General features: G+C 38.8%; 1 protein-coding gene across 3 annotated transcripts in view; it reads right to left on the bottom strand.

Moving 5' to 3' along the window:
* The window catches only part of PLCB1 (phospholipase C beta 1), a 407,361-nt gene that overhangs the window by 100,798 nt on the left and 288,504 nt on the right, over positions 1 to 18,059 (bottom strand). For all 3 annotated transcript variants that reach the window (XM_009476210.2, XM_087775450.1, XM_087775451.1), the window contains 4 exons: positions 13,756 to 13,913; positions 9,378 to 9,460; positions 2,639 to 2,723; positions 1,974 to 2,151 (listed from right to left, as the gene is read on the bottom strand). In XM_009476210.2, the coding sequence (XP_009474485.1) occupies positions 1,974 to 2,151; positions 2,639 to 2,723; positions 9,378 to 9,460; positions 13,756 to 13,913 (504 nt within the window). The remainder of the gene's footprint in view (positions 1 to 1,973; positions 2,152 to 2,638; positions 2,724 to 9,377; positions 9,461 to 13,755; positions 13,914 to 18,059) is intronic.

The raw sequence follows: 18,059 nt of genomic DNA, 5'->3' as shown, positions 1-18,059 counted from the left end.
TCACTGCTGTTTGTCAAGTGCTCATATGCAGCCTGGATACCCCCACAGAAGTTCACTGCAAGATGAGGATGCTACATCTAGGATCAAGGATTGAATGACAGAGAGAGAAAAAATATTGACTAACTGCATTCTCCAAAAGAGGCATAGGTCCTAAAGGAGAAACAATGGCTGACAGAAGGATTATAAGTAATATATTTTGGCAGTCACAGATGAACCAAGTGACCACATCAATTTTGCAATCTCAGTTCTAGCATTTTCTAATTTGTAAAGCACTCACCTTCACAATCTACAGCTAACAGAGGTTGTTATATAGGTAACAGAGACAATATTCACAGTTAATTTGTAAAATTACACACCCTATTAGGAGACTGACCGCCCTGCCTTGCATCATCATCAGCATCTAGATTCACAGCCCAGGTCTTTTCCTATAAAAGCTCATAGAGAGGCTCCTGAAAGACAAAGCTGTTAGCCTCTATGCAGATCAGGCACTCAGAAAGCAAAAGACACATATTTCGCCTCTGGGTTCTCACTATGTGCTGGTAACAAAAATGTAGAGTTAGGAACCCAGGGTTGATTTCAAGTGTTGGAAAGGAGTCAGTTGGCATAGACACACTTATTTTTCTGTTGCTTGTCTAAAGCAAATCAAGAAAACAGTATTAAATCATTCTTGACACCAGGATGAATCTTCCTTTGAAATCCAAGCCAAACTCCAAAGCGTGCCCTTTTCAAAGTTTCTTAACACAATAGTTGAAAACTCTTTCTTTGCTTCTAATAGGATAAACAGTGTTATCCACAAATACAGCAGGATTTTTTAAATTCAGCTTGAAAATTTTCAGCTCAATTAATCAGTCTAGAGAAAATTATAAACGATGGAAAAAAGTTTTTTGTGGCAAATGGTAATGAACTTCTATTCCAGTAGCGCTTTCAATCTGCTCTATAAGTTTTCTACTACTGAGGCACAAACGTCTACGCTTTTAGCAATCCAAAATTTCTGTCTTAATAGGAAGAAGAAATTCTAGTGCAGGGAACAGACACTGGGCTGGGAATCAGGGTATACAGATTTTGTTGTTTGTCCTGCTGCTAATCTGCTCCTGTGGTTTAGTGCAAATCCTTACTTTATCTTTTTCTCTGCACTTCTCTTTGTCTTTTCTAGTTAGGTTTTAAGCTCTTCAGGACAAAGACCATCTCTTACTGATTTTTGCATACCAACACTTGCAATGGTCCCCTGCAGATTCCATAGGCATTACCAGAATACATGCACTAAAATTACAGTAACTTTTCTATTTCATTTCTGATTTTAAAAATTCTGCTAGCAATGAACAAGTTCAATGTAATACACTGCTTTCCATCGGCTACATTCCTTACAGTTCCTGATGGCAAGAAATATTTGTTTGCAGTATTTTTTTGCCAGTTTCCATCTCTGGAACAGAAGAACATCGTATAGCACTTAGCACAGAGGCCTGTGACATGTTCCCAACTAATGCAAGACAACGGCGGGTTGTGCCTTGCCTGCCTGAGGAACAGATATCTCATTGGCAGTTACCTTAAGTCTTAAGACACTGCAGAACACTGCAGTTCTCCTGTGCAACGGGTTAAGTCTGAAAGGGCACCAAATGGTAGGCACACCTCAGAGGCAATAGAAAAAAAGAAAACATTTCTGTTTGGTATTGGGCTTGGGCACATAGAAAAGGCACCCAAGGGTGGAGGAGTTGGCAGCTCCTAAGCTCTACTTCCTAAGCGGTGCAGATAAATGTTAGTACACATCACTGAGCTTTAGGTCGCTCCATAAGTGCCTCCTCAGCAGCGAGCCTTCACAGACTCCTGGATCAATGACACTTAGCATTGTTTCCTACTGAGTAAGGCCCACACTGGTGTACCTCTGCCTTGCTAGAGCAATACACCTGGATTGAATTATAGCTGTAATTAAGCATTTGTGTGTTAGGGAGAAATATATTTGTAGATTCAATTCATACCTGCTCCAGGGGAGGAAGGTTCAAACATACTAGACGTATCACTGCATGTGTTGGAAGCTTGCTCTGAGAGCTTCTTTTTTGCACTTCCATCTGCAGACTTATGCGACTTCTTTTTATTCTTCACCAGAATTTTGTACATTAAATCCATAGGGCTTGGAAGAGGAACCCCAGCTTCAAGCTTGCAGAAAAAGGAAGAGAGATTTGTTACAACAACAAAAGAAATGAGCTTATGGCAATTTCTTAGGGTCCACATGGTGCAAGATGATTTTGCAACCTCTATAAACCCTGCTAAAATGAAATGTATTTTGCACAAGAGGTAACCTCAACATTAAATGAAACAGGGCTACTGAGGGCACTTAAGAAAAAAAGAAAAATGTTTTATGAAATGTCTACAGTAGTAACTGAAATAAGTATTAGTTCAAATATGAAAGCTTATGTTATAAAATGGCAGCTATGAGAATCAATTGCATTTAGAAGATTACAATTGACTGTATCAGAACAATCTCTGCATCAGAAATTATATGCTTAAGTCACCAACAGCTCACATTGTTTAACCCGCTCCTTTAGACTCTGTTTTGAAAGGTCTTATATGAAGAATGACACAGGACTGAAAAATAAAAATTCACACAGATGCTTGCGATCTGATAAATACCAAACCATATTACCGGGTATTTTTCCAATGGATCCATAAGCAATGCATCTCCAAATATTAATCTGCAGTACTCTGCCATTTTTGCCTGTTGTTTAGGGCTAAAGGGGAGAAAAGAAAGAAATAAATGAGTCCTACTAAGGCTACAGAGTGAAAGCAGCAGTAATGGAATATCTAATATCCCTAAACTAGATATAATTTCCTGATCCAATTGCTGTGAATTTTTCAGAGAGACCTAGATATATCATGCAATTATTCCGATTCCTCTGACAGAGCTTATCAAAAGTATCATACACGAAGTAAAGGCACTAGCCAATTGAATAATAGTGAAACTGAACTTTTAACACCGAGGTATATTTTCCCATGCATTTAGTAGAAAATAAAAAAGAGGCTATCCGTTGTTACCTTCAGGGAAATAACCATTATATGAACTTGCCTCTTTCAGGCAACATTTTTATTCAAAGTTTAAATATTTTCCTTCTCATGTTGCTTTATACACATGCCTGGCGTTCTCTCACACACGCCCAGCTCCATTTGGATTTCGTTCTGGTTTTGTCTAAGGCATAAACCCCAAACCAGTCACACAGAAAGCAGTCTCCTGTGCAGGTGTCTCTGTTAAATTTCCCAAGCCAAGGGTACCTATCACCTCACTCAGCACATCTCGAAGGCACAGCCATACAGAAGAAGGGGCAGAAAACACTACTTGGGTCTCAAAACCAGCAAAGCTGCATCAGTTACAGGCACTAGTAGAGAAGCAGCTAGTTTTACTCAGATTTTTAAAATGCAGTTAGTTTTACTGCAGATTTTCTGCTAAAACGCAGCTCACTTTCCCACCTTATTTGTTAGCCTGTCCAGCCACAGCCTGCACCTCTGCACGGCGCTCCACCACAAAGCACCGACCCATCCGCGGACCCCCTGGGCTGGGTTTGCACCAAAAGCTTGCGCTGCTCTCGCCAGCTCACTCAGAAGTATTTCCCCTGACATATCCTCGCTGGCAGAAGTCATAGCATAGATGTAATTGTGTGCTACTGCTAAGATGTATTATGTCAATTTGGAGAATTACTGTAATACGTGCTGGTATAACTGCATTTTCTATGCATATAATTACATACTGCGCGCATGTTATGTGTATATAACTGGGACCACCATATTGGGACAGCCTTCTTAGTGGGGATCTGGATGTAATAACGAGCTGCTAGGTGGAGCTGCTCAACGATCATTTTAGCTTGTTTGGGTATGTGGTCAGATTCCTTTTTAAAAAATTTTTAAATTTTATTTAAAGTCAGATAGAGTGTCAGATTTTACCATAGTAAATTACTTCAGAGGTTTTCATGACATCCTCTACAAGTAAACTGAACCTCAGTAAACTCAATTTTCCCAAAGTGCAACCAAAGAATGAGATAAGTCCTGCATATCAGTGATGGGAGTTTTAGGACTGAAGATAGGTTATACTACTCAGAAATATTACTCAAATCATTTTAAAATGCAGCTCAGCGCTACAGTCACTCTCTTTCTAATTTTAGACAACTGTGTATTTTTGTTATATGTGACTGTTTAACATCTGTAATGTCTGAGCTTAGGTATCTTTAAAAGTTTCCTTTTTTGATGCTTTGTTGAGAAGTCTCGATTAAAGGACAGGTTTATATTGCTTAATATAACTTTCTCAACTGCTGTTAATTATGATCTGCATATCATGGAAGATACGCGAACGGTACAAGCAGTTATGTTACCATGGAGCTATTTTTCATGACAAAACAGAGGTGGGTATATAGGAAACGAGGAGCCCTCATTTTTCTCTTGCAAGCTAAGAGTACAACAACCACGGTGTCTAGTTTGTCACTAGCTACCAACGGAGCACCTGGCACTAGAGCTCTGCCTGGGGTCAGCAAGGCCAAACCAGAGCTGAGATAAAGGCTGGGTGGCATTTGAATCCGAAAATGTAATTTCCCCGAGATCAGCATTCTGGATGTCCCTTGAAGCAGATATGGGGTGAACCGGTCATTGACAAAACACATTGCGAGGAGGCTTTAAATTATTCCACAAAGTCCCGCATGCAGTTTAAATCACAACAGCTTTTTATTAATGCTTTCTTTTGTGTGCAGCCAATTCTGCAAAAAAGCTAAAAGCCACTTTGAGCTGAGGATAGAAAATTAAGACGAAGACAAGCAAGGCAGTGGAACTAAGAACCCACAAGGGAGAAGGTGATGGGAAGAATAGATCAGGCTACGGCAGCGCGTTAGCTATTTCTAATTGCCAGCTATCAATGAAAATAAAGGCACCTCACTCTAGCAAGCAAACAGACTGGATATTTGCTATAGGTCTAGGGGTCATGATAGTGAATTTTATTTCAGTCTTCTCCACCAGCATATATTTTGAATAGACCCATGCTCAAAGGACCCAGAAAGTTCAAAGGACATCTCCTTGAATCAAAAGAGCACTATTATTGAAATCCTAGTAATTAGATGTGACATCAGCATTTTTAAATGGGCACATCAACTCCAAAAAGAGCTCTCAATAGGAATCTGAAAAAAAAATGCATGAGTTAAATCGAATAAATTTCAAACTATCACCACAGCTAGAACAAATTCTTCTGATCTTCTGTGTTTAATGACATGTTTACCTCAAAGAGAACACAGTGAGAACTTTCATTTTTGCAAAAGAGAAAAATGTAATGCAACATTATTTTGGTTTGGTGTATAAATTCCAATGTCACTGCATCCCAGAGGCAGAAAGAAGGAAAAGGAAAATTATGTGAAAAACTAATGGTTTTAGTGCTATAAAAAAATAATCTTGCAGTAGTAGACAAGGCCAAAGTAGGAAAATCTTGATGTTACAAAATTACTTGTCTTTGTGAACTGGACTACATGCACAGATATTTTTAAAAGCTCCTAAGGAGGAATAAAAAAATATTTAGGAGTACCAGCATTTAACTGAGTGGTATTTTTTGTGTGTTCTCTCTCTCTCTCTCTTATATATATATATATATAGTTTCAAGAGATAGGTCATTAGTAACAGTATAGATTATGTATTACTATTATAGTATTTTAAAAGTTGGATTATCAGTTTCTTTTTATTTTCTTTTCTTTCAAAATTATGAACCAGCGCAACAGATCAAAATACCAGCTTTTCTACATCAATGTATTTCCCTACTGATGTTATGGAACAAAAAAGCAGGTATTTCCTGGTCCACATCTACTGTTATTGGAAATTCTCTCATCATTCCTGTATTGTAATGAAAATTGATTGCCTCAAAAGAGCTGACTTTATCTCCTTTATGATTGTCACTGTGCAGACATGGACGGGTAGCACATAGACTAATTATATATGCCCCCAAAGTGCGCCAGGGCAAGGGAAGATAAAGTGGGAACATGATACCTGGAGATATGGAAATATAAAGAATATTAAGAAATGTTTTCATTACCACTACTGTATTGCTTGTACTTTGTTTTACTGTGTTTGTATTATGCCTATTATGAAGGTCAATCACAGAGGCTCTTTGGCACTACTGCACGACTACTGCTCCCAACATCATATTATTATCACTTCTGCAGAGATACTTCTTCTGCATAAGACAAAGACACAGATGCTTCCCAGAAGAGTCTAAAATAATTTAAAGTGTAGGAAGAAAAAGTGATAAAAATCCTGTTAATATTTGAAATAACAATTCCAGCAAGAAACCAGCAATATGAATAACTGTAATTAAATTTAATCTTGGAAGCAATCTTATATGGATACTGCTCAAGGATCACTTAACCTTTTTGCTATGTCATCAGTGCATTTCTAATTATAGAGTGCCTGCTTTCAGATTTGCAGATTGCTTATCTTCTTGCAAGCCCAATTTCAAACGTCAAGGTCTTCTTGAGGTCTTTTTAACATTTTCAGGGCACTTTAGTATTTTTTGATAGAACCACATCTTTTCTTAGTACTGTCTTTTTTCAGTGTGCATGGTTTGACTTCAGTACAAGTGATGGCATAAATTATATTTTACATATTCTAAAAGTTATATGCTTGCCTCTTTTTCTAAACTTCTTATGGTATGAAAACAGACAAGAATGAATATACTACACAGTGGAGTTATAGTAAAGGAAATGAAAATTCTTCACATTCTATAGAGATATTTTAGAGAAGGCCTTCTAGGAAAAACATTGAAAGAAAGCAAAACGAGATGATTAACACTATGTCTTAATAAGTGATTTGTTCCCTAGGTGGACAAAAAGTCTTAAAAATATTCTCAGGACCATAAATCAGAAGGAAGAAAAATTGGATTTTAAGTCCAGTGGTGATTAACACTGGCATATCTACGGTGGGGATGTAAAACTTATTTACCTCTGATAACCGCAAACTGTTTAACAGTCATGAATAGAGAACACAGGCTAAAACCATATTTCTGTTTAAGCCAATGCCAAAATTTCTACTGATTTGTACGGGAGCAGCATTTCACACATGAATACTGACTCTTGTAACTTGAAAATTAGAAGAAAAATTCGGTCACCAAAAGTAGGAATTGATGTCATAGGATTTGTTTGACAGCAATTCTATAAAAACACTTAGCATTTTTTGTTAATACTTAGGGCAGAGTCCATCTTTAAGACCTAGGAGAAAAACAACATTCCAAGTAAATGAAAAGACAAAAGGAGCATTCGATGAAATTAGGTGAAGGTTTCTGTGAGCGGCGTGACTAATTGCAGATTTCTCTAGCAACTAGTGAAGAAATGAAGGGATAATTGTAGTAGTCGGTAAAATAACTAGAAATTATTTTCAGCCAAAGCAAAATTAGAAATCATACACATTAAGTCTGATGATTTACTGCAGCAGAAAATAATAAATAGCAATAAAGCTTCAGAAAGAGAAAATACTTGATAGGGTTTTGCAGACTTGCTTTGCTAAAAACCCATGTCATAGCAATGCATGGAGAAGGACACAAAATAATACACTTCGGGATAATTCATTTTTACATAACTGGAGTTTTCTGGAGAGAAAGGCCCAATGGTTTCTGCGGGGCAAATTGTAAAGATCAGAACAATGCAGCAGTAACTCTGTTCCCTTTTTGGCATATTCTTGCAGTATCACACCACCTTTAATTTTGACAGTGTTTCATCTTACAGATTTAAAGCCACTTCTGTACATAACTTACATCTGACAGGAGTTTATTTTATACATTTTTGTACTTCTTTACTTTCCTAAAATAGAACAGAGCACCCTGGAATAGTTGAAGATTTAAGTCTTAATTACTTTAAAGGAAGAAAAATGTAACTCTTCTGGTTACAATAAATTGGATGTTGCTTTTTCTCTGCCTTATAGTAACACAGTGAATGTGTATTTTAACAAATACAGAAGAATGAATACAAAATATGATACATTGAAGAATGATGGTTGAGCTCTTTTCTAACAACCAGAGGTTGCATTTGGAATCACTGAGAAAAGCACTGGGAGTTAAAATCTACAGCAGTAGGTGAGCGAGTTCAAAGTGACATAACTTACACCAAAAAGAAAGGAGTGAGGGGACTGATTAGAGAAAGAAATTAAATACAGTATCTGTGTGGTCTTTCAGACGAAGACAGAACTAAGTAAGCAGGATTTAACAGGTAGCTGTTTGAATCATAACCACGTGGCCTTCAAATGCGTGCAGAGCAAGCACATAGCTGCCCACAAAAGGTAGTGTAAACTTACACTGTAAGGTATACAGGTAGTGTACGTCAGCTCTCAGATTTTAAATTTTTCTACCTACATAATTTTTGATCAGTATTGTCACATCGGTTCTTAAAAACTTTCTTACATAGCTGCTTCTACCAGTTCCTTCCCTTATGACAAGAACGTTCTTCCTCAAACAATGGAAAAGCAGTTAGCCCTCACCCTTTTCCTCTTCAAGAAGCAAAAGTGCAACATCTTTTCTGATTTGTTTTGAATCATTCATAGCTGCCCCAAAGATTACTTTTTGTTTCACATTAAAAAAAAAAAGTTTCTCAGTCCAAACTGGCCCCAGAACTGCTGAAAATGTTTTCACAGCTGAAAACAAAAGGGGAAAAAGGCAACTGAAGTTAAGGCACATGTTATGTGTCAATGTCACCTCACTTTGAACCATGTGATCTCTATATTCAAAACTAAAGTTAATGTCAAACTTAAAAAAAGAAAAATCAGAACTGAACCAACAATAATAACAATAATAAAAAAATAGATCACTGGGACAAATTGAGAAATGCTCTCACTTATCTTTTCTTTCCTTACACAGAAAAACTGTCCTTTCTTTGTAACTAAAAAAAGAAAACAGCTTAGGCAAACTGGTATTTTTTTGGCAGAAACGGAGCAGTTCCTGGCCATGCCTACCACCTGTTTTGCAATCCTACCTAGTCTATTATCTAGTCTATGTTTCTGGTCTCTACTTCCAACATCTCAGAAACAGACCAAATTCTGTGCACAGAATGGGGTCATAAGCAGGTGAAATATTGCCTCTTTTTCTTTGATGAAGTACCACTACATTCCAGCAGGACATACTGAGACTGTAAAGTTAACACAAGCTGTCTCACAATTATTCAAACTTTCTCTTTCATACAAAAGGTTCTAATTCAGGAAGGTTTTTAAGAACATGCCCGATTCATTCTGATCATCTTGGTTACTTAGGCTGATACAAGTTTTTTTGGGGATAAGAGCTGTTGATCATGTCATATAATAAATCTGCCACAACTGCATACATAATTCTGTGCTTAGACCTTACAAAAAAAATAACACCATACAGGAAAAACATGGTAATTACTTACGAATCCACATGATTTTCAAAGGAAAGGAGGATTGGAAAGGGCGATGTCTTAAATGCACATTCAGCAATAGCTTCTATTACTTCCTAAAGAATCAAAATACATACAGTTACAAATTTATGTCTCTAAAGAAACAGCGTTTTGGTTTTTGAAGACAGAAAAGACCTAAAGAGGTCTGAAATCATACCCAAACTGCCTGAAATCAGACCTTCCATTCTAAACATCCCAGAAAGCTCTGGATGTGCTTTTGCAGCAACCAAATTTTTCAACCTGAACTGTAATCAAATCTCCAAAATGTCTGATGAGCCTCAAGCACGCATTTCTCAAGAAATGACTTATGTCTGCCTAAATCAATAGTTTAAATGTAAAACTTGGTCTTTGTGAGGAGTTGTTCCGTGCCTGAAGCTATGAATTTCATGAACTATTTTGCATAACAATAAACATGCTCTGACAAATGCATATCTTCTAAACATCATCAGCGCAAGCACGTATCCATAAAATCCTTAGTTACTCTGACTCAGACGTTCTAGTTCCCTCTTTCGTGATGAGAGAAATCCCTTTAAGGCAAAAGAAAGAAAGAAAAAAAAAAAGTAAAAAAACATTACTCAGTTAAAATAGCTGGCTGCGTAGTAATCATCAAACAGGGCTCAGAAACTGAAACTTCTGTAGAAGTTTTCTTTCAGCTCTGATGGAAAATGGCAACTGTAAGTCTAGTAAAGGAATCATTTGATAACATTAATTTTAGTGGGGTGCACAATACAGTAATGCACTCACTGTTACAAATTGTTCAATGTTTCCCTATTGGAACACATATCTTTTTTCAAAAGAACTTATAAAACACTTAAGACTTTCCATATGCATTGCTGTCAAACTCTGGACTTTATAAGAACCTTGAACTCTGGAGTTTATAAGAACCCATAAGCCTGTTCCCTCCCAAATTTTAAGGATGACTAAAACCCAAAAGATTTATTTTAAACAAGCGTCCTCTGGAGAGTCTTTTTGTTCATTTTCTGTACTTTTAAAGGGTCAATTGAGAAGCATAACAGTAAGAAATCCACTTCCTAAAATGAAAGCTGAGCTTCAGGTACATGCTTCTGATGTTGGGTTGCAGAACCCAGGGCTGGAAGGAAAGCACAAGCCATCTCAAGATTTGCTGATATGAGCTAGGATACAAACAAAACTTACAGTCTTCACGTAAGCAGAAAAAAAACCACAGCTCATGCACAAATTGTTGTAGTATCTCTTATGAGAAACTACCTCTCTCAGCACACACAGGCAGTGAATGACTATTTAATGAACTGCAAATATTTAAATGCTTCACGTAACACTACCCATTCACGTGCTTCAACTAAGATCACTTCCAGTCTTTAAAGAAAGCAGAAAGGCAAAGCATTTATTGGAAGAATAGTAAATGGTGCAGAAGGCTGGGTGAAGGCAGGCAGGAAGCTGCAGTTTCACAGCAGTGGTTCTCCCATGGGGGAAAGCACGATGGAGTGATTCCCGCTGCACGCTTTCTTTCCAGCTCCAGTAAACCACTAAGTGCTGGTACCACCTTAATGCTGTTCAGAACCGGTGGGATTGACAAAAGCACCTAAGGCAATTTTGCCATTACAAGGGAACAGCAGCACTGAGAATTGGGTTATAAATATCAAGTTCTCCCATCTTAATGCTCTCCACCCAGATCACTACTACTGGCTTGGTCTCCACCCACCTGCACCCTCCCCTTGGTTATGGAGCATCATGCAGGGCTTAAGAACACTTGAGGCTGGATATAAGAGGTACTGCCAAAAGCAGTCCTGAGGCCTTTCTTGCTCCTACACACTGCTCAAGCTGTGAAGTAAACCCATAGATTTATTTTCAACTGCCTTCTCAGCTGCAAAAAGGGATGAAATCCAGCATGCATAGGGAAAAAAACCTGAAAGAGTAAAATCAGGATTACACTGATGAAATCTGAGGATGAGAAACTCAGGCATTGGTTCAGTGAAGAAACAGGTATGCTGTTGATTCAGTCTTGCACTGCATTCAAATGTAAATGCAAATTCTCTATGGTCAGAGAGGAACAACATGGTAAGTTCCATACTTTACTCCAGCTGCAGAATGACTCACCTGAAACAGGTCTCCAAGGTATATATAAAGTGCACATGCACAGAAAAAATGGTCATGGCACGAAAAAATATTGTTGGTTCCCTATAAGATCTCATCCTGGCAGCAGCTCGCAATCCGCAGCTGCAAAAAACCTTACTGATTTCTGTGTGTCATGAAGCAAGGTAAAAACCAATCAAACAAAAACCCCACAAAAACCCCAGCACCATAAGGGAGTATATATTGCTTCTGTCTCCGCGCTTCAGAAAGCCTATCTGAGGCAGTCAAAGCTGACAGACCAAACAGAAGCATCGTGTGCCGTGGTCACGCCAAAAGCGTGAGCTGATAAATGATTCAGCATTCAAGACCCAGTGATCACTCTGAATTGATTGACACACTTCTGACACATTATTTCACTATTATTTTGCTCCTCCTCAGCTAAGCAGCACACTTTGTGTGGAAAAGAAACCAGCAGTCGATACATTTTTACATTTTTTCCGTGTGGAGAAAAAATATTTGCCCTGAAGAGCAACAGATAAAATATTCCTGAGTAGGTTTAAAATACCTTCCAATATCTCTTCTGCAAACACAATGCCTAGGGTTGAACATCTAAATACCTAGAGATAATCCTCATTCCTGCTAATGATCCTTTTGAGAATCAGATTAACTTTGTTTTAAATTCCTGCTCATGACCAAAGGAGTTGAGAGCTATCTTCCTTAATTAAAGGACTTCCAGCAATCAAATTCTACGCATATAAACATAATTGGCTTCATATAGACATAACTGGAAAGTTAATAACAAACGTGAAAGAAGGTTGTGTTTTATGTTTTCCTGTGATTAACTCAATTAGTGAAGAGTTAGAGAAAACAAATTGAAAAAAAGAAAGGAGTGTTCTGGTGCGAGTGAAATTCGGTGCTTTGTCTGTGCGGCAGTATTGTTTGTTTTTTTTTTTTCCTAAAGGAAAGCACCAGAAGACAAAAAAAAACCCAACAACTCACGCTTCAAGTGTGGGAGATATGCTTCAAAGCTGTGGCTAGTAGAGAACCACACCTAACACCCGTAACATAACCAAAATCAGAAATGAATATTTTTCCACGTTTTCTCTTTTCTTGCACACAGGTAAATCTAGAAATGTATTTCTATGGTGAGTTTGTATCTCAGATGAACAAAAATTCTTTCTTCACACTTCAAAAATGATATCCTGATGTGTCATTATAAGCTGTGCTGACTACCAATCTTAATACTATAGGAAAACACCTGCATCCTGCTCCTCTAACACCTTGGATCAAAAACATCTTTAAGAATAACAAGAAGATAACAATTTAAGGTTATTGCTAAGGGTATAGTATCTACCTTTTATTATAGAAAAAGGAAATGGAAGGTGAAATTCAGAAATACAGATGACAGGTTTAGGCTCTGAATGGCACAAATATCCCATCACACTCTCCAAAGATACTAATTTTTCTTTTTCATCCTTCAGTGCTTCAAATCCAATACAAGTATCAGGGATAAGGGTAACATTGCACACACCGTTATTCATTTTTTAAATAGTTAATAAAATGATGAGTGTCTGGTCCCTGTGGATGGGACCTGCCCAACTGGGCACGAGTAGCCTGTTCTCTGCTCACAGGAATTGAAAGGCTTGCAAATTGTAGAGATTTCCACGACAGCTGCTATGTCCTACCTCAGTTCAGCACTTTTGTCTCCCACTCCCACTTACCAGGCAGAGAAGAGGAAAGAGTATTTTGACACATTGTTTATTGCTGTTCAAATCCTTGCGGCCTTCGATCTCAGCTCTCCTCCCTGCCACATGCTATGGAGCTGTAACACAAACCTGTCCTTCCTCCCCATCCTCCTGGTTTCAGACCCGTCTGCAGACCCGTTTTACACTGTGTAAAACCAGTTGTGGTGGCAATACCTGGTCCTCCAGCCCTGGCTGTGGTCTACCCTGTTTTTCCCCCTCTGTGAGATTTGCTGCAGGGACATCCACAGGAGTACGGACCTGGGCACTGAGCCCAGCCCCAGATGGCACAGACTTTATACCATTTAATCCCTTTTCCTCCGACTGCCACAATCACCAAGAACCTCTTCCTGTGCAAGGTCGAAATACTGCAACTCGTCTCTTCCAATGACTCTGCACGTGCTCCGAAATCTCCTCTTAAAACATCTTTTTGCCCTCACATTCCTCTTCCCTTCCACCTTTGCGGTAATGTTCTCGCAATGCATTTGTGATGCATTTTACATGGAAGAAACCACCCCCGCTAAAGCCAACTATACCAGCATGCTGCGTTGCTGTACCTTGAAGGATATTTCAGTTGTCATAGTGAATCCGTGTGTAATGACCGGCTCTTCTTCAGCTGTTCGTCCTTTCCAGCAGTCCAGCTCCACACAGCGGCAGCCTGACAAAAGCACTTGGCGATACATCTCCACCGATGAGTTACCGGCCAGCTGTCCAGCTGCGACAGCACAAGAACATGAAAAAAGGGAAGTCATTTTGGGCCTCGGGAATAAATACAAATAATCTAATAATGATTAGAGTTAACAGCATCTTTTACCCTTGGCTGAGAGGAATAATGCTCAAAGGCATACAAAAACCATAAGGACATAATGGAAATAACTTAGGCACAGTCAGTGTCATGGTTTGGGTTCTGCCCTCGGTTAAATTGCTGTGAGCAAAGAGAAATAACCGAACTGAAGCCAGTTTGAAAACTTCTGATAGACAGCATTGAATACATAAAATAAAGTAAAATAAAATAAAATAAAATGGCTTAGTTCTAAAAGAAGAATCCTTTGACAAGCAGTGTGAAATTCAGAGGCAACTCAGGACAGCAAGATCACATTTTCTCATACCATGCAATACAGTTTAGTACAGGATAAAACAAACCTCCTGCACAGTCACTAATGGTACCATACTAGGTCTCAAATCAATATTTAATACACTAATCACCACACTGAGTTGGTCAGTTAAATTTCCTGATGTGCTACTGTATTATGTAGGGAGAAATTTAATTAAACTACCAGTTTCCAACAATGACATAATATAAATTTAAAAATAAACAAGGAAAACTCAGCTTTTCCCAAACTCAGGAAGCATTAAAAAAACCCTACAAAAAAAACCCCAAACCAACAAAGAAGTCCAGTTGTATTCAAGGAAGGATATCCAGCCAGTGTGTCTTGATCTGCTGCAACAGGTTTGATTCCAGTCATATGGATACAAATTTCTTGCAGCAGAGAGGTAAAGTTAATGGAAGAATGGCTCAGTGCTTGGTTTAGATGGGAATAAAATGGACGCAGTTTCCTGCTTTCTAGCAGACCTCCTGAGAAGACCTTCCTGGATTTCTTGAAGGGAATTCACTCGCTTTTTAGGGAGGCAGTGAGTTCATTTACGCTACAGATTCTTTGCTGATGGGGGACATATAAATACTTCATCCAGACTGGCATATAATATAATGCAGAGTACTGTAATCCTCATTTTATTGTCTCTGTGGTTCTGCGTTTAGGTTTTATGCTGGGAACTACACTTTTTGCAGTTTGCTTCACTAAATAGCATTGTCTGTTTTCTCTGTGTTTTTACCTTCCACTAAAAACAGAAAAACCCTTGTATTTGAAAATTCCTGTTTACCATTTGTGTCTGATACATGAGCTGGAGCACTCATAAATGCTCCACAAGGTGTTAACATTACTCCTATTGAAATCCGTAAGATTTCTCAGCTCCTGCTGGAACCAATGGGAAATACATGTCAATAACAGAAGAATTTGGCCAGTGCTGGAAGATTTCTGAAAATCCAAATGAAGTCAGCAAAGTGACGTGTCTTTTTTTTTTTTTAATTAACTTTTTCTTGTGTTTCCGCTTTGATTATGGCAGGTTATCTTTACTCACACAAAAGCCTTTTTGGTGCAATCCCAATATCTGGGGTAAGCAGTGGCTCTTTTTCTTTGCAGGATGCAAACAGGCACGAGCATGGGGTAGGGTACAACAGCACATTTCTGTGTACTCATCCCTAAGCATCGGCTTATGAAAACTTAGCTCTCATTACGGATCCACTGAACTCTGCTGCCTACAAAACCACATTCACTTAGAAAACGGTTTTCTTGTTATCTTTCTTTTCCCTCATAGCACTTTGAGTTTGGATTAACAAACTATTTTATGATTAGCAAACTCTACCACACTTCCTGAGAGACTACTGGCCGTTAATATTGCTAAGCGTTTTGGACTACAAGATCCTTAACCTTCAAAAGTGCTTAAGTAAATCATGACATGCATCGCTTGCCATATGACACTTCTCCACACTACCTTATTAATAAGGCTTAGACATTTTGGAAGGATTCCTGCTGAGGATATTCAACCTCCAAAACATTCAATCTTCAGAAAGACTCCCAAGTCAGAGTGCAAAATGCTAGCAAACATTTTAATAGTCTCAATAGCTTATTCTTCTGAAATATGGAGTATTAGGAATGTCCCCTCAAATGTTTTTTGCATGTATTATTTATAAACTTTTGTTGTGTGAGTCTCTATCTGTATCTATTCCAAACTACCCCTTTAACAGATACATTCCAAAATGTGCTAACACAGACACTAAAAGACTAAAGGGAATACTTCCAGTATGATATTTTTAATATCCTGAGTACAGATCAATTTTTTAATACTGGAAATGGCAAACTTTATGTATTCCCTTCTATAATACATACAGCATCTACAGTAATACCATAATATTTGTATCCCAAGCCCCTCCGTTGGGTAAGGAGAAACAGATTTTGACAAAAACTTGCTTTTCTAAAAATATAATCAGCCAAATCATACCTGACAGGACACTAGGCAAAATGAGCCTGTGCTAATTGATATAAGATGAGGATATGACGCACGTTTCCCCACACAGATCAGTTCCACACTTTATAACTTTAACATGCTCATTTCTCAGCAAGTGCATCCTTGTTGGGTTCATTCATCACTGCTTTTCCAAGTGCATGTTATTTGCAATACATGGATTTAAAATTTGTTTATGATTTTATGTCATGTATCCTCCTAAAACTGAGGGATATTGGGATCCAGGCATTTGGAGTCACCTGACTCTTCACTACTCCAGAAACAGAGGCTGCTTCTGCCCCCTCGCCTACCCATGGCACCACCTTCTCCCGGCACGAAGTGCCTGTATACTCCCTTTGCCGTGCACAAATACAAGTTGCTAAACCTCCTCTCTTCACACAAGTCCTGGAAAAGCAACCAGTGCTCTGGATCATAAGCTGTAGTTTGCAGCGTGCAAACTCAGACCCTCGTACTGCTGCGAGTCTGGCTCTTGACTCCAGCAGCAACAGAAGGTGCTGGTGATTAAGTTTTTTTTTTTTTTTAGACACAGTACATTTATCTGAATTTATTTTCCTTCCGAGCTATTTCGCCATGCACAGGACAAGTGAATCAGACCCCACGCTGTGACATACTCTGCTACTGCTTGTATATAAGTCAAAATAAGGCTCTCGCCCTATGGCTGTTATTTTTAACATTGGACCAAAGCAGGACATGCGGTCAGGCTTGCTCCAGCCAGCAGCAGGAATACACTTGCTGTCAGTATCAATTCGGGCCCACCCAAGCAGAAGATGCAACACTTGCGTACGCCAGGAGGGCTGGGGCTGGCCAGCCTCTGAGTTTGTGTTTCGGCTAGCAGCTCCCGGGCACCTCCCACGCTGCAGCCAGGCTATGTGACGGACACTATGTCCGTGAGAGAAATTGGCACGGGGTGCATGGCGTATCCCTTTTGTCCTAGCTGTGGGACCCACTTGAGAAAGACACACTGTGTGACCAGCTGAGTCTCTCCAACTGCAGTCAGGGAGTGGGACCCACTGGGACCCACTTACAGAGCCCTTCCCCTGCTGCAAGCTCTCTGTATCTTTGTCTTACAGATTTCAGCTATTGGAAGATCTTCAAATGCTGCTATTGGAGTCAGAGGGGCTACCCAATCCTCAACACAATTTTATTCTCCTTAAAGAGGGGGGTTTAGAAAATAACGTATCTCTTATTTAAGTATGCTTTAACTTATTGGCCTAAGGAGGCAAATAAGAGAAGGCACAGAGGATCTTGAAAACTCACTAAGTAGCAGTGAATGAAATATTACTTAAAGGAAACAAAACACTTTCATGATCTTTTTTTTTTCCCTTCTTGAGAATCCAGTAGCTCAGATCTGACCAAACAATACTTTTTTTAAACTCTTTATGGTCACCTCTGCTGCTACTGGAGGCAAGCTTCCTCTAGAAATTTTGGTGTCAGCTGCTGATCTCTATTATAATAATTAATTTTGCCTTCAAGAGACAATCTATATGATTTTTCTCTCCCTTTTACAAGGTTTCAGCTCACTTTTAAAAGTAGAAACTGCCTCACTTAGAATATGGTTTCAGAAAGAGGGAAACGGCATGGATGAAGAAGGTAAGGGAGGGCAGGTACTCCTTAGGACAATAAAAAGATGAACTGAGATTTAACAGTGCTAGTAGGAACATTCAGCTGTCAAAATTAGAGCAGTCATGTAAAACATCACAGAGCAGAAGACCCAAGGAATTTTTACTCAGAGTCTGCTTAACTGAGTAGTCAACTTCTCACAAAAGCCAAACTGCCA

This window comes from Nipponia nippon, unplaced genomic scaffold (assembly GCF_047370975.1).
Source record: "Nipponia nippon isolate SJK-2023a ecotype South Korea unplaced genomic scaffold, ASM4737097v1 scaffold_4, whole genome shotgun sequence".
Taxonomy (NCBI): domain Eukaryota; kingdom Metazoa; phylum Chordata; class Aves; order Pelecaniformes; family Threskiornithidae; genus Nipponia; species Nipponia nippon.
This window is presented reverse-complemented; position numbering and strand designations above follow the sequence as displayed.